We start from the raw sequence: 23,798 nt of genomic DNA, 5'->3' as shown, positions 1-23,798 counted from the left end.
CTTTTTTATATCATTTGAATCTCATCTCAAATATCCTTTTTTGAATCTCATCTCAAATATCTTTTTTCCAAAACAGTCTCTAGAGGCTCCCCCTTCCTTAATGCCTACATGCCTTTATTTTTCAACTTGCCTCTTCCTGCATTACGATATGTTCACTTGTTAGTTAGCTAGTCCTGATCAGAAAATAAATTTCAGGGTGACTTTTTCTGTTTCATTGACTGTTAATTTCTCCTGTCCTAAGAAGAACACCTGATGCAAGTAGATGTTCAAAAATATTTGGTGAATGACTGAATAATTCAAGAAGAATATCTGCTTATTTTTTTTCTCCTAAGCTTTCCATAAAAAAAAAAAGTTGATCACCATCTCTTTTTTCCTCTTTTTTAAAAAAAAATATTTATTTATTTATGCATACAAGAACTGGGGTGTAGGCAGAGGTGTGTGGGGGGATGAGAGGATTCACCAGAGACACAGTAGGGAGCAGAACAAGTGGATCTACTGAAAATAACGCTGAGGGGAGCAGTGGGCAAGTCTGGCGTGCTATGTCGGTTAGCTCCCTGGCCAGGATTGAACCCATGCTGCCGTACCTGGTGATAGCTTGATACTGCTGACTTAACCCCTCTGCCACCAGGGAAGCCCATTTGAAACTATGGCATGATCATTGCCTAGAATATGTTTGAGGCACATATGTGCACAGATGTGCTTACCTGCCCCAGTGGTGGACACAAGTTTAGGCTTGCTGCGAGCACCATCTCCTTTGGTGGTATAGGCTGTGACGGTGAGGGAGTAGGAAGTTTCAGGTTGTAGCCCAGAAATGATCATGTCCTGTAATGAAACAATGAATGACACAGATTGAAAACATGTCACCAATGCATGGGGGGAAACAAGGCATCCATCTTTATTCTGTGCATGCTCGAACATTCCCTGTACCCATGCCACACATTGAAAGTCTCATGCCTGAAGCTCATGCTATACATGGTCTATTTTCATGCTGACATAGAAATAGGGTCTTCAAGCTTACTAAGAAGCAGTGCCAAGGGGTAGTAGTTAAAAATCTAAAACCTGGAGCCAGTCCCCCTGAATTCTTGAGCTTAAACCTGCCCCTTTTTATTTACTAATTTGGTGATCACAGGCAAATAAGTACCCCTCTTGACTCAGTTTCCCATGTGAAAGTTGGACTGGGACCTCACAGGGATACTGCAGGATAATTGAGTTATATTGAATACTTAAAACTCTGCCTGCCCAAAATGAGTCACCCATGAAGTGCATGTTGTTTTATGCCAGTATCTCTGCCTATTCATCCAATGTAGTCCAGCCCAGGGTCTGGTGATGGGGCTCATGCTAAAGTTATTTGTTTTGCCACCATACATTTTACCAAATGGCTGCTCTGTTGGACCTAAATATCATGAGCATCAGAGAACTTTCATAGGACTGAAAAGAACACATCTATGGCTAACTGTATAGGTGATGTACCAAAACTATATTTGCTAAGGACATTGTTCTAGTGGTTTGCAGAGAAGGCCATAAACCCAAATAAGAGAGCTCATTTTAACCACAGCACAATTATATGTTCAATGAATTCTGACTGTTTAAAAAATGTTACATATCACCAACTGCTTATTACAGCGCTTCCTAAGGGTCCAAAGCTTTGATGGTGATAAAACGAGATCATCTTAGAGCTATTCTTCCAAATTGCAGGTTACATGATTCTGTAGTGTACTGGCTAGTAATTTGTTCTGGTATCTTTTCTAAATACACACACACATAGACACACACACATATATACACACAGAGCAATTAAAACCATTCAGCTTTTTGGCACAGCTACATTTTCAAATTTATATGGATAATTTTATATAGATAAAATTAAGAAACTCTGTCATTGTCTTCCACATTGAAAGACAATGCAAATGATAGCTGGTGAATGAATTGGATTGTGCTAAGGACAGAAGGGTTTTCCTGTACAAGGCTATAATGGACACTGCCAAACTCAATTGTTGAATCTGATCCCAAATATGACAGCTTTTGACAAGAGCAGTGCTATTATCAGTATAGCAATTACGGAATTTCAGAGGCTATTCTGAAGAGCCACTGGAAATACTCTGCCAGATAAATGGACTAAATTTGGGAGAGACATTTTATTTTCAGGACTATGTAATAGTTTCACTAACATTACAGAGAATGTAAAAACCAAGTGAACCACCCGAGCAGTATTGTAAATTATGGTAGATACTGGCTATTCCAAAAATTATGATGGGCAAATGCCAACATTATTGTTTCCCAGATCCTTCTCACATGGTTCTGGATTGCTCCTGAAAGCAGGCCAGGCTTGGAGGAAAACTAAGCAATGGTTGGTTCCAACACCGAAAGTGTATATATGCTAAGCCTTATATAAGCTTCTCAGTTAGAAAACTGGGGTTAACCACACATGTCCTCCTCACACAGATTATAACAAGATAACATAAGTAATGTGCTTAAAAAATGGTCAAGTCCTCTGCAGTGGCATGATCTTGGCTGAACACAGCTCTATCTGCCTGAATCATATCATCTCTTGGGATACATTTTCCTTCTTCAAGCCTTGGGGTAACTGCCTTGGTGCCTTCTTGTGCACTCTTGGGCAGTATGGCTGCAGTAACAGATTTTCGTGCTCTGTCTTTATCTATCCTAGGTCTCCTGCTTAAAAGAAAGAGTCTATAACATAATATCTTGCCTGTTAAAAGTTGGCATTCCCTGAGTTTTTGTCCACTGTGTTTCTCTCTAGCCCTAAGAAGAAACAATACTCTTTCCAAATCATATGGGATTACTTGTTCATCTATCCTACCTTCACCTCAAAACTTGAATTCCCACCAGGGCACCAGTGGCCTGTAGTTGGAAATAGCTGCTGGGTAGTTTACCTTGACTGTCAAGTGTTATATCAAGTTCAAATTAATTAATATTTAAGCATCACTCCCCGAAGCAGACTCCTCCTACTGCTGTATTTTAATGAACAATAGCACATCTTCAAAACTTTCACTTTCACTTTGAGCACTTTTCTCCCTCTAAGTAGTCACTTCTTCCTTTAAAATATTCATCATACCTGTTCTTTTTTCATTTCTGCTGTTTCAATTTTGTCAAATTTTTACTTCATGTCATTTCAGAGTTTAGTAAAAAATGACTTTTGCTTTCCTTTTTACTTATCCATTCACTAAGTTACTCTTTTTTAAGCTTCAGGTAATGGTCCATTTAGTTGCCCATAAAGTTAGTTCAGTCAGTCATGACCAGCACCAAAAACGAATCATATACAATTGAATACAAAATATTAAACTTTACATATATCTACAGGTAAGGTGCTATTCTGTAAAACCTTCATTTTAAGAATATACACTCACTGGTCATGATATATAATGTATTTCTTCCTATGCATCATGTTCACATAGTTTATATAGCATGGCTCTATCGTTGATTCCCTGAGAACTGCCACTTTGCCAATCATATTTACTGAAATTACCAGCAGCATCCAAGTGCTTTGGCAAAAAATATTTAAAAAATGAAGGATACCTTCAAATAAGTCTGTAACTTATTTCTTATTTTAGTAACTTTCTCTATTTCTCCATTATTGAAGAGCCTAGCTCTTTAACTTGACACTTCAGATTTTCTTATTAAAATTTATCTCTTAGCCATATTTTTACTAACTTACTAACATGAATCAGTCATTCACATCAAATTGGAAAGCTCATTGCTACCTGATGATTTTATACTCTTGAGTGCCTCAATGTGTACCTGCAGTGTATTCATCTGTGAGAAATATGTTCCCATCTCCAACTCTACGACACACACACACACACACACAAACACATATACATTTTTGCTTCTTCAATCCTTACTTATCCTTGAATTTCTCAAGTAAGCTTAGGACCTCTTTTACTATTCTGTTCTCCTGCCTCTGAACTCATAATTCTTACTGACATTGTCAGTTATTAACTAATTTATTATAAATTGCTTGAGGTGCATGTTTTCATTAAATTTTAGGTAACTACAATTTTCCTAGCTTTCTAGACAGTAAGAACTCAGAAGGCAGAGGTCACATCTGCATTTTCCATTCCATCTTACACATAAGAAATTCCCAGTAACAACACTCATTAACTCAAATATTTAAAAAACAATAATTACATTCCATGAGGTAGTTCTGCTTCTTGGAATAGCTTATTTAATTTCCCTCAAACCTGTGTAGGCACATGGTAATAAAGAAATGCCATTTCTAGATAGAGTTAATTAGTGCCAGACCTATCTGTTATCCACTGAATGTGTAACCCAGGAAAAGGATTTAGGAGCAACCTATACCAAACCACTTGACCACTCTGGTCTGCAATGCCTCCATTTTAAGCATGCGTCCTCTAACTGTTGCATATGGCAAGGTTAGTAACAGCCACTAAAACAATATAAGCACATGAGGTTTCTTATGCAATAAGAGGAATCATGCCAATTTCAGAAATAAAAAAAAAAAAGTGAACCACATAGTAAAGACAATTTTAAAAAAAAGTGTTAGTTCATGCATCCAAGCAAACTGTGATGACATATCACAAATAAGAGAGCAATCAGAAAAGATAAGCATTTAAAATTTGTTTTTGACAAAGCAGTCAAAATTACTCACATGTTCAGTAGTATCATCAAATTCCCACTGATTGAGATTAAGAAGTGTGAGAAGGGAAACAAAATAAAAAGAAATGAAGAGAAATTTATAGTCTTATAAAGGTAATGGTGCCCTACTTAGATTTTTCAAAGTTTTGAAAGAGTAGGTAATTAAAGCAGTGTGTAAAATAAAATTCCAGAGTGTGTATTATGCTGCCATTCTTACTTACCCCCAACTGAGAGGTCAAATGTAAATATGTTCCATATTTCTATTGTTAATGCCAGCTGGTGTATTTTTTTAATGAGTGATTCATTGCAATGAATCAGTAAGGAACAGCACATAGCTAGTGTTTTTATCATGCATTACTCTGTGAAGTTTATTTTGACTTCTTTCTTAGCTTACACAGTGAATTTAAGTCACTGATTAGATGAAAATTTTCCATAAATATTGAAATAGTAACAGCACCAGTGGAGGACTATATGATGTAATAAAAATTTAAATGAATAAAGAGAATATATGAGATGGACAAAAAAACAAAACCAAGCAAACAAACAAACAAACAAAAAATACCAAGAAAAAACAGCAATTAATAAAGATAAGGCAAAGTAGAAGAGAGAGGGAAAAGTGACTGAGTTGACATTTAAGGTACTTCATATCATATAATTGCACCAACTACCATATTTCACAATGATAACAGAGACAGAACTCCAGTTCTATAATATGAAATTATCTGAGAGCTGAAGGACATCAAAGCAGGATGGCAATACCATTTTGTTTTTCTTAATAAATTGCTAACTTAATAAAACATAGGCATTAATGGCTTCATTCATTTCATACCATGAGATTTTTCTATTTTATAGGCATACAAAATAAATATTTAGGAAAAAACAAATCAATAACTTATTATCCAGAGTCTGAAGGACACTAACCACCTCCAACTGTATTTACAAAAGTGGCCTTCAATTAAAAAAAATATATTGAATATGGAACAGATAACTTGGCCATTAGTCCAAATCCCTTTACTTAAACTGTGAAAATTGAAAAGCAAATAAGCACTTATGAGAGTTGATGGCATTAAGACATTATAGTCCATACTTTCCTGAGAGTCACACGTATGTTCATTGATGTCTCAGTAACACACAACAAGAATGAAAAATTTGGCAACCTGATGTGTCAGTTTTCAACTGTATTCATAATCTTCTTTACTTTCACACAATGGAAGGAACATTTCAAATTTTCACAACCCCATCTTATTCCAATTCCAGCCACCAATTTATGGAGTAAGAAAAGCATTCCCTTATCTAATATTCCATCACCACAGAAGCCAGCATAGGCAAACTAGTCCTTGGGTTAAATATAACCTCCAGAATAACAGTTATTCATTAAAATATTCTCCCTTTTAGAAAGCTAAGTGGAAAACAGGTGGCTTTGTGATGGCACTATCTCCAAATCCTTGTGATTCATGAAAAAAATTGAAAATTTGTGACAGTCTATTTGAAACAACTTATTACTAAGTCAAATGGTGACTCCATGGTTTAAAGTACTTCTCAACAGCCAACGTAAATTCTCACATCTCAGCCACTCTTAATACTTTTCTTCACGTGGCTCAATATAGATGATACCATTTATTCCCTGGGAATGTCCAATCTAATTTCTATCATCATTATCTTTATTTTTTTTCTGGGAAATAAAACAATTCCTTCTATCAAGTAAGTAATTTGATAAAGAAGTACTAAATAAAATACTCTCTGGAAAATTTTCTCTGAATAGGAATGTCTATTCTTCAATGACAGAAGTTATACATTTATAAATTAGGTCAATTTAGTCCCAAGTAGTTTTACCAAAGTCGAAAGTAGACCCAATCAGCAAAGTTGCTGCTAAGAATTTCTCCCTTCGATTTGATTAAGTCTATTTTTGAAGTCAGAAAGGCAATCTCAGATACTGCTGTGGAGAGCTGAAGATCTGTATTTTAAGAAAACAGATCTACGTTTTTAATCAGATGAGTTTGATCTCATGACAAATCACTTCCTCACTTGATTTAACTTTGATTGAAAAATAAATATGCATCATATTTGAAAACTAGAATTCTGTGCAAGATTTTTTTAAATGGCAAAAAATTCAAAATGGGACTCATTTTAATTGTATCCTAGAAAAGTGCAGGTAAGTGATATGAGAGGCTTACCTGTGCATCAGCCAGCATGACATCCTTCAGCATGGGCTGGCCCTTGGGCTCACCATTTTCCATCCTCACGTAATGCACCTGGTATCCTCTTATCTGGCCATGCTGTTTATTGGGCACAGGTGAGCGCCATGAGACTTTAACAGATGTTGAGTTGACAGCCTCTACCTCGACTTTTCGAGGAGGACCACTAGGAACTGGAACAACATCATCGGATAAAAGAAAATTATAGGCACTTGTCCCACCCAGTCAGAGCATTTTCTTTACTTAGGTTTTTTTTTAAAAAAATGGGAAGACCCACTACGTTTCCTTTGAGGAATACAAACATTTTCAACCAATGAAAATGCTCAACCAATCTGCTCTACCTTGTAAGAAAAGATCAAAAAACATGACCAATGCCAAAAAAAAAAGTGGAAGAAAAAAAAAAAAGAGTATCAGAGAAATAGAAAAACATGTAAAAAAATGTACAAAAGCCAAGGAAGATGCTTTGAGGTTCAAAGCATTAAAGCACAAAGAGGTATAGCATTGAAATAATAACAAAAACTGTTGATTATTGTGTGTTTTTTAAAAGTTTCTTTTTCATAGCAGAATAAAAAAGATTCTTGTTTATATGGGCTCTCTTCTCTTTTTTCTGTTATCAAAGGTATTCCATACAACAGATGCCAAAAATTCAAAGTCGAGCATCAGTGTCTCTAAAATATGCAAGACAAAAGGCAACAAGAAGATAGACAGTTTTGAAATGTTAACTTCAAAATGTAGAAGAAATGACTATAAAAAGTAAAGAAAAACACAGAAGACTTTATTTAGATGGAAGTACAGTGAAGGACCTGGATTGCAGGTCACAGGAGCAAACTGTTCTTTTAAAGAGAAGCAAAATGCTCTGTTGAGATTGGGAAAAAGAAAAAAAAAAAGTACCCAGGCTGCAGTAAAGACAGGTCTTTGGCCAAAATGCTGACGTTAAAGCGACGCTGAGTAAAAAGATGAGCAGAGAAAAGCAGATTACTGTGGGGCTATGAAAACACAGCCGACCAAGGCGGGGTCGGAGGTCAGAGGGCGCAGACTGACGTAGCAGAAGCAACATACCGTCTTCATCTGTTCGCATCGACACAGACAAGCTCTCCGGGCCCGGGCCGACATCTGTGTGGGCTGTCACGGTGATCCGGTACTCAGTCCATTTATCCAGGTGTTCCAAAAGGTATTTGGTAGTGTCCGAAGGAATTCCCGAAATCTTGTGAGGTTTGTCATCTTCTCCATCCACCGCGGTGTACTTGATTGAGTATTCAGTGATAATGCCATTCTGTTTTTCCACAGGTGGAGGTTGCCAACTTACCAAAATGCTAGTGGAACTTGGGCTGGTGCAACTAATGTCTTGAGGAGGAGCTGACGGCTCTTATTTTGGTAGTGAGTTAAAGGAGGGTTTGAGTGAAAGGACAGGAGTGGTTGGAAAAAAAATGATAAAACAAAAGAAAAGGCAAAATAAATAAACGAACAGTAAGGGCAACAAAACAGAAATAAGGCTTTGAAACTTAAAATGAATTTTTAAAGATAAATTTATGCACCTTGGCTTAGTAACATGAATAAACCAAAAATGAATAAATGACCAAAAGCAATTGTTAAATAATGGGTGGGGGGAGAATGTGAAAATGAATCTTGAGATAAAAGAGCCTCAAATAAAATTACCTACCTGCGATTTAAATTCTTCTTCTAAAACAAATCCCTCAGTATTCCCCAGCCCTACTACAGACTATCCAACTTCAAAAAAGCTGCAAATAGTGCAAGATTTAGGTTGAGAGAGTCAGATGATGCTTCACAGAATCTGTTTCAAGCTTTCCCATCTACATTCTAGAATGAGGGCGATTCATAACAGTATTCATTTGTGAAAGGGACCGTAAGTGCAAAAAGTTGCAATAACTGTCAAATGCCCTTCCACCAAACACAATTTTTACAAAATAAAAGGAAAGAAAAGCCCAACATACATAAAAGGCTCCCTTCTGACTATCTGAAAAACTAAGTCTTCCTAAGCAGTTTTAATGAAAAGTTTTAACCTAACATTGATCATAGCCCAAATACAGGGAGCATGCAGAATCAATAAGGATGAAATGCAGACTTCAAGGTTTACCTACCCGAGGATAATGGCAGGCTTGTTGATTCTGACTGTAACTTGTACTTACCCTACGTCAGCTTTCAGCTTTTTATATTATAACTCTTCTTGAGACACCATTGCTAGTAAAGAATTAGACCCCACCAGCAAATTTTGGTAAAATCAATAATAATCATCTATCCCTTACAAAAGGTCAATAACACAACCATTAAAAAGAATCATTTAAAGAAAAAACTCTGAGAACTACTGGCAAAGATCTGACTTATGTCAACATTCCTTTCATTTTGTGCATAATTATTCATTTTACCGAAGTTAAAATATAAGCTTTCTTACTGCCCATTTTCAAGTGAAACTAGTCATCTTCTGAGCAATTATTTCCTGCCAAACTAACTAAACATTTATTTGAAAAAAATTCAAAAGTGTTAAAAGCAGTGCATTATCCCCATACATTAATTTTAATATTTTATGAAAGAAGAACCAACAAGTGGGATTATACCTATAAATGCATTTGAACACATACACACACACCCACACATATTTTCATAAGGCAATATGTGGCAGAATGTGTAAATCAATTCTAATGTATATATTTGAATATGTAGTTTGGGTCCTAGTGTCTGTGAATATTAATATTATATAGTATCTGGTTATCCAATTGTTTAGAGGATCATCAACCTTCATTTATTCTTGTCTTGTATTCTTCAAGATAGTCAATTCCAATGAAAAATACCCTTTACTAATAAAAGGAAAATCCTCCTAACACAATCTTTTAAATTTGGAATAGGATTTTCCAAAATCACTTGAATACTGTTTCTATTGATTGTGACTTGAGGCTTATTTTTCAAATTATAAAACTTTCATAGACACTATCATTATTTATAATAAACTGAGTTGTTCATATAACAATAAGAACTCATTTATGAATCTTTTCAAAAGCTAATTTGGTTTATACTACATTGGACCATCAGATCTCCTGTGGTAATATAATGAACACAAATTTGAAATTTAATAATAAATAAGATTTTGATGTGGTTATGAAAAAGCCCATTGTGTCCTCAGGGGTGTGTGTGTGTGTGTGCACACGCACACACACTTAAAATGTCAAATTTGTAAGTTATGCAAAAGATAATATTGAAACATGTCTCATTTTCTTTATTTAAGTGTCTGATATTAAGCATTATCTTCCACAGTATTACTTACTAGACTGCCTGGAATTCAAAACATTCAAAATTGCATTAATATATATGCTTGTTTTTAAGAGAAAGGAAATTCTATGGGAATAATTGAAAATCACTAATGGGTTATGCATCAGGATCCTAATACTTTTTTTATGAATGATTATGTTTTGGCTAAGAGAGAATATGAATCTGAACATCAAGAAAACCCTGAAAGGTCAAAAGTTTCCATAGAAAATGAAATGACATGAGATTTGCTTATATGAAAGAAAATCAATCTTTTAAAGTATAAATTTCATGTTTGTCTAAAAATTAAGTCAGTAGCGTGCTTTATAAAATTCAATATATTCATATTATATAAAGTTATTAAATATATCATTGTATCAAAAATGGCACAAAAGATTTTAAAAAATCTAAGGAAAATTTCCATAAAGCTTTTCAACTCAAGGTAAATGGTTGTTAAATAAACTAATGGTAAAAAGATTTTAATAAGGAACAAATAATAATACTGTTATAAGCCATCAAATTTTTCATCAACACAATCTCCCATAGAATATGCAAAACAATTTCCCCTCAATACAAAGATTCTCCCATTGACATATAAACACAACTATGTTTTTAGTAACAGTTCCCAAAAGTAATTGGACCTGAGGAAATAAAATATAATTTAGGACTGCAATTGCACTGGTGATTATTCCATTATTCCTAAATTTGTTGAAATATAGATTTTCTGCATATTCCAAATTTCCACATGTGCAATATTAAATGCAATATTAAAACAAGTCACAAGAGTTAAGCTTTTATCTGATTAGGAACAAAAACATAGAAATAAAGTTGGCTTGTTAGAAAAGTTAAAACCTATGTGCTTAACAAACAGAAAACTTTGGTTTATATATGGGCTCTTGAAATTTCCTAAGCCCTACTCTGCTTACTTCACAGTGTTTTCAACCTGAATTTTGTTTTAAAGCCTTATAATTCACTAAATGGGTCTGATGGAATTTCTTTCACCCACTTTTCTCAGGGAAACTCTTAACTCCTCAGAATCCTTTGATTTAGGAAGTGGGATCATGACATCTGCAATTTGCTCCAAGTTTGAAACCAACAGAATTCACTGTTGTACAATAATCTCTCAAACGGGCTCTTGCTAGCAGAGAGTACTGACTACTAAGCATATTAATGTGCAGGTTTGTTTGGTAGTGGCAGTAAAAGTCAGCAACATCTCCTAGTGAAAAAGGCAGAAGGTAAGCAAAGAGAGACACCTACTTGACTGCATGGTTCTAGCTGATATTTCAGCTGTTGAAGCACCCAGGCCTTGTGGAGACCGTGCAGCCAGACGGAAATAGTACAAGCTGTTTGGTTTCAGCCCTTGCAGTCTATAAGATGTCCCCGGCTCAATGGTAATTCGTTGCTGTGGACAAGTAGCAAGAGAACTTGGTCATCTTCAATAAGATTCCTGCAAATATTCTTTATTACCACACTGCCCAGAATATATCATATTTCCGTTATCTGGGCTATATAGTATTTTCAAAATATCACGTATATCAAGAGTGAATACCAAGGACTTATTTAATGAAACAATTGATATTTAAAAGGCAAGTCTTTACAACTAACATGGCAACCATAGTAAGGGAAATCAGTTCTATCTTTTCTAAGGATGACGAGTTACATGAATGCATCAGGTAGCAGGGAGATAGAAAAGCCACTGCCACCAATGTGCTCTGCCCTTAAGGCACAGGTATTGCTGTGACATAGCTCAACTGCAAAGTGACACCTGTGTCTCACTTGGAGTGTCCAACACATGCAATTTCAGTCCAACAGCCAGTCAGCTCATTTCTCAGACCTCCTGCAATCAAAACAGGGGGCGAAGAAAATAAAGCCAGAAGTAGCAACAGAAACTAGTATAGGGTTAACATAAGGTGGTTAATAAAGTGATCTGCAATTGCCAGGTTCTGATGGGAGTAAAATCAGATTACTGGATATTAAATAAAAAAATATTAATTTAAAATAATTTTAATGCTTCCCTTTTTTTTTTTTTGCATCTAGACCCCATTAGTAGAAAAAAAAAAACACACTTTTAAAAACAACTTTTAAATTCATAAAGGGCTTTTGAAATAGGTTTATAATCAAATGCTATAACTTTTACTTTCCATGTCTGGAACCTGCCTTTCCATTGTTGAAAAATTATAGTAGTCAATGGGTAATAAATTTAAGACTGAACACTAGCCTGTAGTAAACCTTAAAATGTACGTTAAATATGTAGTCTAGTAATGACACAAAGAGTCTTAAGGCTTTTTAACATGTAGTGTTCACTGTTCATACAAACAAAAATCAGTCAAGGGGAATTCAAATTTAAACTAGAGAAAACATCTCGAGGGTGCCTAGCTTGCAAATACAAAAGCTTTCAGAAATTTTAGATTTGCCATTTAACAAGATTAAAAAAGGGATTCCTTAAATAAACAATTGTAAAAGCAAGGTAAGAGTGCCAACATTCAGGCTTCCACAGCATTCCCAGAGGACTGCCATTCTCCTTTACTCTTTATCTTACATCTTTTTCAGTTGGGTGGTGCTAAGAATTCACACATGTGCTGATTTATGCCATATTCAGAACACCAAGAGTTTTAAGAGGAGCACGTGGGGTTATATCAGCAATTAAATTATGCCACTGCTTGAGTGCTTAGTTTATGTTGGGCTTGTTAGCTAACTCTAAAAGTGCTGCACTTAAAATCTGGTCTTAGGAGGAGATTTTGCTCAATTCACATACATAATAAAACAGAAGTTTACAGGAACATATTAAATTATTGTATAGTATTCACAATGACATAGTGTAAGCTAATTGATAACAGTACATTTAGCATATGATTTATGAAATTAGGGGCTGTTAAGCTTTGTAAAGATATTTTTAAGTAAAATGGTTTCTGTACATTGAGTTCTCAGAGTTGCACTAACATTTGTTCCTGATATTCCCTGTTGGTTTCACAATAACAGAAGAAATATATTTATCACCACTAGACATTCTTATTCAGGAAAGGTTAGATATATCTTACACTGATTTCTATGCTTTCTTCAAAGTATACCCACGAGGCAGTATACCTAGCAGTTAAGAACAGATATTCTGGAACCTGACTGAGATTCAAATTCCAGCTCTGCCATTCACTAGTGCAAGACTTGAGGCAAATTTTTAACTTATTCCTGCATTTTCTTTTGTTATATGTGAAACAGATTAACAATGGGGGCTAACAAATAGCACTTTTTGTAAAGATGCCGTGAGCTCATGTGTATAAAACCATTAGGATAGTGCCTGCTAGTGTACATAGTATTTATATTGATTTTTTTTCTCTTTTCACTATCAACAATTTCTAGCTTTCTATAATGCTGGCTTTATTTGCATAGCATACTTGGACTTTATATATATACTCATCACCATATCAAGTAATTCTTGACATAGAAATAAATATTTTCTATGGGCATCTTTCCATGAAATCAGTTTAGACAAGTTCATGTATCCAAAGTTTTGGAAATCATGTAGTCATGTGTTTAGTGACTTATGCACTTTAATACAAAGAAGAAATAAAGGCAGATGACTAGTCTCGTAGAGAATATTCTTTTGCAACATTATACTTGCAGAAGAAACATGGACACCAGAACAGAAAGGAGTTCAAATAGGTACAATAGTTGTATATTTTTTGCCCTACACCCCTCAGAGGTAAAATTTTTTGGGTCAAGTTCCTCTTTTGATAGATATATCTTTTCCACCAATGTCCTCTATAGTATAGTGAATGGTTAAGAAGGTGAAAAACAGTCATACCTCTTCTCCAAGTTCCCCATCTTTGTAGACCAGTTCGTAGTTGGCAATAGTATCTGAACGTGGAGGTGTCCAAGAGAGCAAAATACTTGTCTCAGACTCAGGTTCTGCTTTAAAGTTCAGTGGCTGCCCTGGTACTGAAAATAGACAGGCAATGATTGAGCTCACCATCTCCATGATTATTCATAATTCTCCCATTAATTAATTTATTTAAAACTTTCAAAATGTGTCCACATGTATCTGATTACTGTAGTGCCAGGTCCCCGGTACAGTTAAGGTGTCTCTAAAGCCTATTTTCTCTCTTCAAGAGTCAAAACCATTATGAATGCTGTCCTTGTCCTTCACTAGTTTAGTATCTATACAACATAAAGAGTTTTCAAATAACACTGTCTCAGTCTCTGGATGAGATTTTCAGAATAAAATTATATATTTCATAATACTACTATAAGTATCAAATGAGATGATTTGTATAGTGTACTTGAAATAAATATCACCTAAATTATGGGTACCTACATCATAATAAGTTATAAAGACATAAAACTATTGTTATTTTACAACTCAATGGGGACATAATCTCATACTGCATTTATTATGTGATTTTACAACTGAGTGGGAACTTACTGTCTAGGACTTTCAAAATTATTTCCAACTAGGCTTAGAAAATCCTACCTTCGCTGCATTAACACTTACTTCTAATCATTAAATGACTTCAAATGACTTAATAGACTTAATATAAATATTGTTCCTATGGAATAGTCAAATTAATACATAAATTAAAATATTTATAGAATACACTTATCAGAAATGTAGCAACTTAATGAAGGTCATCTATAAATTTCAAATTAGTCATGTAGTAGACTATTTGGAAGAGATACAAATTGAATGTAATGAAGAATGGGACATCTATCCAGTTTAAGATGTCCAGTTCAAGATGGACCCCAACCTTCTAGTTAACTCCTCCTTGTCTCATAAGGTCTTCTATCCAAAATACACAAGACTGGTATACTTCAGGGCATCGATAATGTAACTAACCTTACATGGTCCTTGGTAAATGTCTGCTCAGGTTTTTTAACCGTGCCTTGCTGGATTTTAAAAGGTTTGATCATCACCCCCAATATCATGGCATGTCTCAAAGCTGAACATGCATACATATTCCCACAATCTCACATGAGAATTACATTTAAACTTAATTAAGAACAAAAACAATAAAAACTCACACGAGAGGAGAAACGATCTAAATTGTTTTTGGCAAATGAGCATAAACATTAAAAGAGATCTATAAAATAGTATCATAGGTAGGTACTGTTCAACATCAATTTTTAAATATTTGAAACATCACTTTCATAAGAAGTCTTTGAAGATATAAAATGCATTTCTTTCTTTTCCTTTTGTAGTCACTCTGCAGAAGACTGAAAATTAAGTATTTTGTTTAAAAAGATGAAAGTCTAAAGAGATCTACAAGAATGGTTTCTAGCATCTCAGCATCCCATTATTTTATTCACTCTCTGGTCTGTTGACCTGTGAGTCCATGTGTTTGTGTGTGTCTGTCTCTCTGTCTTTTTCCCTCTCCCTCTCTGTACAAGGGCACACTCCATGTTTGGACTGATGCTTAAGGCTACCAATAATCAGTGCTTCATATTTCTAATTGCCTTCATCATCTTTTCTCCCTCTTATTTTTTGGTATCAAAGGCCAGATACTCATTAATTTGATGCCTCTGGGAATGTACTTTTTGAAAGCATATCTATTTTTTTCTAAAGTACCTTCCCTATGGGTGACCTAACACAATCATTCAGACTGAGAGAAGGAGACAAAAGAAGATAAAAGATCAAAAGCAAAAAGAGGAACAGAGGGAGATAAATAACAAACAGGGAACTAGTAAAGCAAATGGAAAATGCATACTTCTAAAATGGAAATACAAAAACACTGGCAGGGAAAACAATGGAAGCCAAGAAGGATCAGACAGATGGGAAATGATGACTACATTCTAATATTCAGATAAAAAATGATTTCTTAACCTAGAAACACATATATACATACATATGGGCAATAACTTCCATTTCTCTAGTTTTATTCCCTTTTATTTTTGCCCCAACTTCCACAAATCTGAGAAAGAAGACAGTCTTGTGATAATACCTGACTTAAACCAAACTTGACTACAGTGTTGTCAAGAATTAAAAGCATGGACAGTATGAAAGGGTCACTCTCAGCATAATAATTGCTTGCTCTATATTTTTTTCTTTTCTCCCTGCCTAACACTAATAATAAATTTACATTGATTCAAAACATCTCAGAAATCTAATTAACTTTTTCTTAAACTGTTTTTTTTTTTTTTGTGTGTGTGTGTGTGTGTGTGTGTGCTTTTAATTTGCCTCGAACAAATTCCCAGTAGGTTTCAATGTTTCATTCTTGTTCAGCGACACAAGCTTTGCCTAATCCTATAATTCTGTTTGGTTCCGTTAAGAACCCTCTCCTCCTAAATAATGAATTAAGTAGGTACATGTTAGTGTGTGCACTCTCCTTTTTATTCCTGGGCAAAGTAAGTACACAGTGACCAGATAACTTGCTGGTAAGTCTGTTCAATTAATATATAAAGGGGTCTCCTCCTCAGCTTCTAGACCTCCTTCTGGTGAAGCGATTTGGAAAATAGGTATAGATAAGTACAGAGGTAACTTAATATATCAGTTCTAAACTCAGGGAAGAAACATCAATGCCTAGAGGTATGAGACAAATAAGCTAAATGGATGAGGAAGCCATGGAGGGGGGGTTGGGACCTACCTGGAGGAGTGAGTGAAATTCAGCACTGGGAGATACCTGCCATGTGAAATGTGGGCTCCAGTTATGAAAGCTTCTGATTTTTCAAGAGGTTGTTAATAAATTACATAATGTAATATTTTTTTTAAGAATTGAATTAATTTTAAAAGTGTATGAGACAAAATGTGTCTGTAGCCTAATCCAGCATATGGCCCAATGCTTTAAGAGATCATTTTATCCTATAGTCTATGCTCACAGAAGTCTCAAGGGTGTGTCACTATTCACACTTTCTTATTACTTGAGGAGTTGCCTAAAAATACTAAAAATATTTATGAACTTTTCTATGTTATATCATTTCACAAAGCAATTCACTGACCATAATTTTGTGGGAAAACGTGAGATATGAGGGAACTCGGGCAAATTAAAACAATCTATGCAGAAACTTAAATGCAATCATTCTACATTAAAATGAGAGATGTGGTGAGAAGCCAAATGTAGAATTCAGATGTGGAAAGAGAAAATGAAAGTGGAAATACAATTTTTTCTTGAAAATTATACTTAAGAAATTCTTATATTCTGTAATGTGGTGTCAACACTACAGACTGTTTCTTGATTACTTATTTAACATCTACAAGGAAATACAAATATAAGCTACTAATTCCCTAAAATAAGATTATAATCCCACTGACAAAAGTAAAGATTGTGAGTACAATCACTATGATACTCTATACAAATATCTGAAGGCAATTCAAAACAAAGGTTGGAGTATAAGAAGAAAAAAAAACTATAATGTTATCTAAAATGCTAATAATAGAAAAATGAACATTTGAGTAAAATTTAGGGATTACCTCAAGAGAAATAAGGCTGGTGCATCTTACTTGAATAAATGCTACATTATAACTATGAAATACCACTAAAGAGACTAGAAAACCCATTATTGCTAAATTATCTAGTACTTCAGTAAGGCACATATATTTAAATATGTGTATATATAGCATATTGATAAAAGATAATAACAACAATAAAAACAACAGCCAGAACTGCAGTGGTAGTAAAACAAAGCAATACAAAATCCCAAACAAGGGGTCTGACTTCTAAGTGCCACAAGTGTATCACTGGCAAAATAAATTCTCACCCAGTACATAAGAACCTGCACAAATCTTACTCTCAACTGTCATTAAAAATCAATAGGAAAAAGTTAAATTTTATTACACCTGTATTTATATCCAGAGATTCTTTACTAACTGTGAAAACTATTTAGAAAAAGTATTTAAAATGATTTCACAATTTTGGCTACTGGAAATCATTATTTTTCTACTTTACTTAAATAGGCCTGTTGACACATGCTAATGAAATGATTTATAAAGTTCTGGATATCTAAAGTACAATGTTTCAGTTTTACATCATAACAATTTTGCAATGTCCATAAGTTGTAAAGCTGGCTTCTTCAAAGTGAGTAAAGTGGATGCTTATTTCCATTAATAGTTATTTTGTAAACATATATAATTATTTTCCCCTTCCAAAAACCTATACTTTTAAGTACAAACATATAAATCAGTAGACATTTCCTAAGACTCTGTTAGTACATAGAAGAACTAAAGTTCACATATATTTCCTAAATACGCTTAGGAAAAAAGAATTGAGTAGATTTAAAATGTCTTCAATTAGCATGAACATCACAACATTTTGGTACATTTGGTTTTGATGTAACTAATTACATTTCTTATAGTTTTATTTGTGCATCTTTTGGAAAATATAGTTACCCTATGTTTTTATTGTGATTAATTATACAAGAAGTGAAAAACACCTGCATTTAATTTTCTAATAATTGATATATTTTTCTATCTCAAGATAAACATCTCCCTTGCTAGTGGCCACACATCTCAACAGCTTCAAATTAAACTAGATGCAAGTAATAATAATGCCAGAAATTAAATTTTGGAAGATTCATGCACGTTTCTCAAAAATAATCTTCCAAAGCAAGATCTTTTCATATTTAAAATTATTTAGATATTTCCTAAAGTTTTCAACTGTATTGATCTTTGCATTAAAGGAGAAAGAGTGACTATAAAATAGATATTTTGGTTTTTTATATTATCCAATATAAACAAATGCACATCAATTCTCTACAGCAATTTATTTAACAGGGATTTAAGATAAAATTAAAAGTGGTAACTTCCCTCTTAAACTCACTTTCTAAATATTACCTGCTAGGAACCTTATTTTAAATAAAGATAGTTCTATGACTATTTGTGAAATCTAGAGAATAAGATGCAATGAACAACTTTCAGATTTAGAAGACATAAAAATTTACATATCTGTGCATATGAAATTAAGATACAGTTGAGAAATTCCTATATATTATTAATCAGTAAGGTTTTATAGCTTTGGAAGATATAAAATCACAGTAATAACAATCATAGTCTTTAATTTTACATCACCTTTCTAAAAGAATATTCCGTAATGAATTTACACTTTTGCTAAGAAGTGATCCTAAGAATTAGCTAATCAGCAACAAGAAAAAGGAGTCATTCAGCATTAATTATATCAGAACTGACATCATTGTAGTTGGCAGATGTCCATTAACATCAAATGGCCTTGGTTAATTAAGCCAGAGAACTGATCAAATCATTGTCCTATTTTGGAAGGTTTTCTTAGCCTATTGATCCTGAGAGTCCTGAGTCATCATGTCATTATATATTTTCCCAATAAATGGATATTAAAAGCAAAATTATTATGGAAGCCTCATGGAAATACCTTAAATGTAAAAAAAAAAAAGTGAAATGGATTGGGAACAACTATTCTAATACATAGTTGACCCATTAATCTAGATTTTTTTAAGTTCACTGTCCAGGATTATATTGACTCCACAATATTACCTTGATTACTTTATGATTTACATTACTTTATAATCTGTTAACACAGGAAATCAAAATATGATAAATAAAATAAGACCAGGCTGTCTGTAAATATGTTCTGAAATTTCAAGTAGCCAGGGAAAATTGCTTACACATGTGTAGTCATATGATTCATAAAGCCCATGGCATAAAAACAGGTCAGTGGACAGACATAAATTTATCTAGCTCTGACACTTGAGAAAATTCATTAATTCATCCCTAAAATAAGTAATGAGTTTTCCTATATATTACAGATACTGTATGCAGTGGTTGGTTCTTATGTAGAGTCTCTGAACAAACTAATGGCAAACTGCCAGTACTCCCTTGGGTTAATGGAAGTTCACAAGTCACCAACACAATACAGAGTCAAAATAAAAGCTCTTGAAGTTCATGAATAAGCATGAGAAAAAGCTGCTATGTTATATTCTTAACCCAAACTAAAACTGATCACCTAGAATCAAAGTTCAGAGAGTTGCAATATTTTTTTATGAAAATAAACACACTGACAGAGCCAAGTTTTTCCTCAACAAAAAGCTTGACATCTGCTCTGATAGCCCTCAAATGGGTGAGTCAGTCACAGAGTTTGATCTTAAATAATGGTAATGGCTTTTCTTCATCCCCTGAGACCGTAAGTAGCTAAAAAATAAAAAAAAAAAGCTCTAAAACTCATTAGGAGAATATTTTTAAGCAAGAAGCTTCCTGAGAGATATCAGGTATTTAAATACATGAAAACACCCTTGTCCCCAACAAATGATCTTATTTTTATCTTGAACCATTCTATATTTCACAAATATTTTTAGATATTATTCTACCAGGGTCACAAGGTATAAAGATGCACAGTTCTTCTAGCCTCAAAATACTATGTTGAAGATGCAGTCATTCATTTCATGCAGAAAAGTCTTCAAGCTACTTGGATCCAAAGAAAACAAAGGATGTTAAACGCATGCCTTTGCTTAAATTCTCTACTTCAATCCTTTTGTCAGTCTTTCATGTCTATTCCTTTTCATGTCTATGCCTTTTCAGAGGTCTTATCTTAACCTCTCATTGACATTCTAAATCTCAAAAATCATGATTTACACTATGTTGTTCTTTGCTTCTTTATTTTTGCTGTTACCATCTCTAAGGACAACCCCTTCCCTCTCCTCTACTTGCCATCCAGAACCAGACTTACCTCCTGTCTGCGTGATGACTTGTATGTCACTCGAAAGAGGGCCATCTCCAATTGAGGTAAAAGCCAGGACTTTGACAGAATATGTTTTCTGGGGTACTAAGTTGCCAATAGTAGTGATTTGGCTGTCAGCTACATTGTGTTTCATCCAGTTATTAACATGCTGTGTGGGGTCCATCGTATAATAAACTCTGTATCCTTGGATCTGTCCATTTGGCTCTTCAGGTTCTTTCCACTGGACCAAAATGGTGGTGGAACTCAACATGCGTGCCTGGACGTCCCGCGGGGCACTGGATGGTGCCTGCTCTGAGGTCTGAGTTAGCACAGGCTCACTGGGAGGCCCTCGCCCAATGTTATTGACGGCGACAACCCTAAACTCATAATCTGAGTAGGGACTTAGTCCGGCCACACTGTAGCGAGTGGTTGCCACCCCATCAATTTCTTTGTAAGCTTCCTCAGAATTTTTAGGTTTATGCTGAATGATGTAGTAAGAGACAGGCTCAGGGTTCCCAGAGTCCCATGTTAATGTGATGCTTGTAGCTGTGCTCTCAGTCACAACTGGAGTTCCTGGAGGTTTGGGTAAGGCTTTGTAGGAGAGGGAGAGAAACAGTCATTGATCACTCATCATTTCTAAGATGTTACAATAATCTATAAACCTTATTATTGGAATAGAAGATCTGTGTACTTTCTGGAGGTTTAATCAGATGGAATTTTAGCCAAGGATAGTTTTCTAACTGATCAGTGAGTGCAAGAAGACACAATAAATAGCAAATCCCATTTTACTAGAAGGGCACTACAGTGTTCTATTTTGAGACCTATTTCAAAATCTAGGACTTATTAGATATGTGAACCTGGCCACATTGTTTAATCTTTATTTGCATTAATTTCCTCATATTAAAAAAAAACTATATTCATTAAGTCATATAGTTAGGTAAATATATTTCAAGAATTTGCCATGAAGATTAAAGGCCTAATACAGTCATGCTTTCATAAAGAATATGGCACCTGCAAAAACATATTAGTTGTGATTATTACTATTATTATAACCAAAAGTTTGATCAAAAAATCCCTCATTGCTAGAAATGAATGGTATAACTAAATTCCAATACATGTTGAAAAGAACAAAATTTTGGAATATATTGAAATGGAATTAAATTGCTATGAGAGAGTAGTATCTATTTTTTCAGTTGTAAGACATAGGTAACATTACTAAAAAAAAAAAATCCTTATAAATATCGAACCAAGAATTTTAAGGTAAGAAAAAAATACTAACTTCGAATGGACTTCAAATTCAGTTTTTTGTAGTTTAATATCCAAGAAATACTGAAGTAACTACAAAAAGGCATAGTCAAAAATTACTTTAAAAATATTTTATCAGGAGCCTCCCCGGTGGCTCAGCGGTTGAGCGCTGGGTTGCGAAGCTGCCCACAGCCTCTGCAGCGCAGGTTCAATCCCCGACCACCAGGCGAGGGTCCCACATGGTGTAACAGACCTCTCCTGCCGCCCGCTGCTCCCCTCAGCAGCGTACTTCGTCACTCTATCTGTTCTACTCTCTGCTCTGGCTATGATGAATTCTCTCACCCTCCTGCGCCTCTGACTGTACCCAGTGCTTATATAAATAAATAAATAAATCTTTAAAAAAAAATTATCATAGGGCCTCCCTGGTGGCGCAAAGTGTTAAGCACCGCATTATGAAACAATCCACAACCTCTGAAGCACGAGTTCGATTCCCGGCCGGCCTGAGAGAAACACACATGGCAACGCAGACCTCTTCTATCTTGCCCACTGATCCCCTCAGCAGTGTATTTCAGTCCATCTGACTGTTACGCTCTCCGATTTTCCTCTAGTGAATACTTTCACCACCACCCCCGCATCTCTGGCCTGTACCCCTGCTCTTGTATGCATAAATAAATAAATCTTAAAAAATAAATATATATATATTTTATCACAGCAAGTATTAATGCTTAGCGTCATTAATATCTGAGATTATAGGTACATGACAAATATTTGCAATTATACCCTTCTTTTAGAAATTCAATTATTTCCTATTAGCAGGACTCAATTCAAGTGCTACAAATATTCTTCATTGGTGACCACATATTTAACAGTTTCACCCTGCACAATGATTCTGAAAGGTAAAGGATTCCACTGGCTGACTTTTAAAGAAAACTCATAGGGTAACACTCTTATCATTAGCCCACTCAATACCCATTTTTCCTATAACCTATAAGGGTTTTTTTAATACATATATTCTTAAACGACTCACTAAGTGAATGAGTCCCTATCCATTCTTCACACTCTCATTGCATTGGTCACAATTTCCAAATTCATCTTCATGTCTTATTTACTTATTTTTTGAGATAGAGAACAGTAGGAAGTGAGGTGAGGAAAACAAAGACAGGCAGTTGAACAAGATAATGTCATTACTGTTTTTGAATTCTTAAAGACCTTCAGTAAACTTTCAAATATTTTAAGGTGAAATATTTAAAGATGAAATGGCTATTATGAAAAGGGTGATTCAACATTTGCATATAACACTAAGAACTACAGAATGCTACTGGCCAAGGAAATTTACTGAAAATAATAATAAAAAGAAATTTGTTAAATATTCTGGCCTGACATTTCTTAAGGATTTGGGGGACACAAATTTTCTCTACATGTGTTTATGAAGTTTTAAGGAAAGTAAAAATAATGTAAATAATTGTGTTTTTTGATATTAAGCGGGCATTAGCTTTGCTCTGTCACATTTACTGTAAAGGTTTTTTTTTTTATACATAAGCTGGGGTACAGACCAGAGGTGCGGGTGGGTGAGAGGATTCACCAGAGACAGACTGGGGAGCAGAACAGGCAAACAGACTAAAAGCACTGCTGAGGGGAGCAGGGGGCACGACAAGAGAGGTCTGCTAAGCCTTGTGGGAATCTCCCTGGCCATCTGGGGAACCTGCACTGCAGAGGCTGGCGATAGCCTGACAGCACTGAGACTTTAACCCTGAGTCACCAGGGAAACCTGGGTTTTAATTTTTTATGGTAAGGTTGATCATATTTAAAGCATCTATTATTAGAAGATATTGATTTTAGCTCCAGCTTTCCCTTCTTTTCCCTTTGTTTTCAGGGATTT

General features: G+C 34.7%; 1 protein-coding gene across 11 annotated transcripts in view; it reads right to left on the bottom strand.

Annotated features, from left to right (window-relative positions):
- PTPRD (protein tyrosine phosphatase receptor type D) overlaps positions 1-23,798 on the bottom strand; it is a gene marked incomplete at both ends in the record, with an annotated part of 382,458 nt that overhangs the window by 156,195 nt on the left and 202,465 nt on the right. For 7 of the 11 annotated variants that reach the window (XM_084237489.1, XM_084237487.1, XM_084237488.1 and 4 more), the window contains 3 exons: positions 11,325-11,469; positions 13,867-14,000; positions 20,684-21,265. In XM_084237489.1, the coding sequence (XP_084093615.1) occupies positions 11,325-11,469; positions 13,867-14,000; positions 20,684-21,265 (861 nt within the window). Of the gene's footprint in view, positions 1-704; positions 823-4,627; positions 4,655-6,788; positions 6,983-7,868; positions 8,175-11,324; positions 11,470-13,866; positions 14,001-20,683; positions 21,266-23,798 lie in introns of all 11 variants that reach the window. The other 4 variants (XM_084237481.1, XM_084237484.1, XM_084237485.1 and 1 more) reach the window with 2 other exon arrangements.

The sequence above is a fragment of the Talpa europaea genome (genome assembly GCF_964194135.1).
Source record: "Talpa europaea genome assembly, chromosome: 7".
Lineage (NCBI taxonomy): Eukaryota > Metazoa > Chordata > Mammalia > Eulipotyphla > Talpidae > Talpa > Talpa europaea.
Note: the sequence above shows the minus strand (reverse complement) of the source record. Positions and strands in the feature narration are given on the sequence as shown.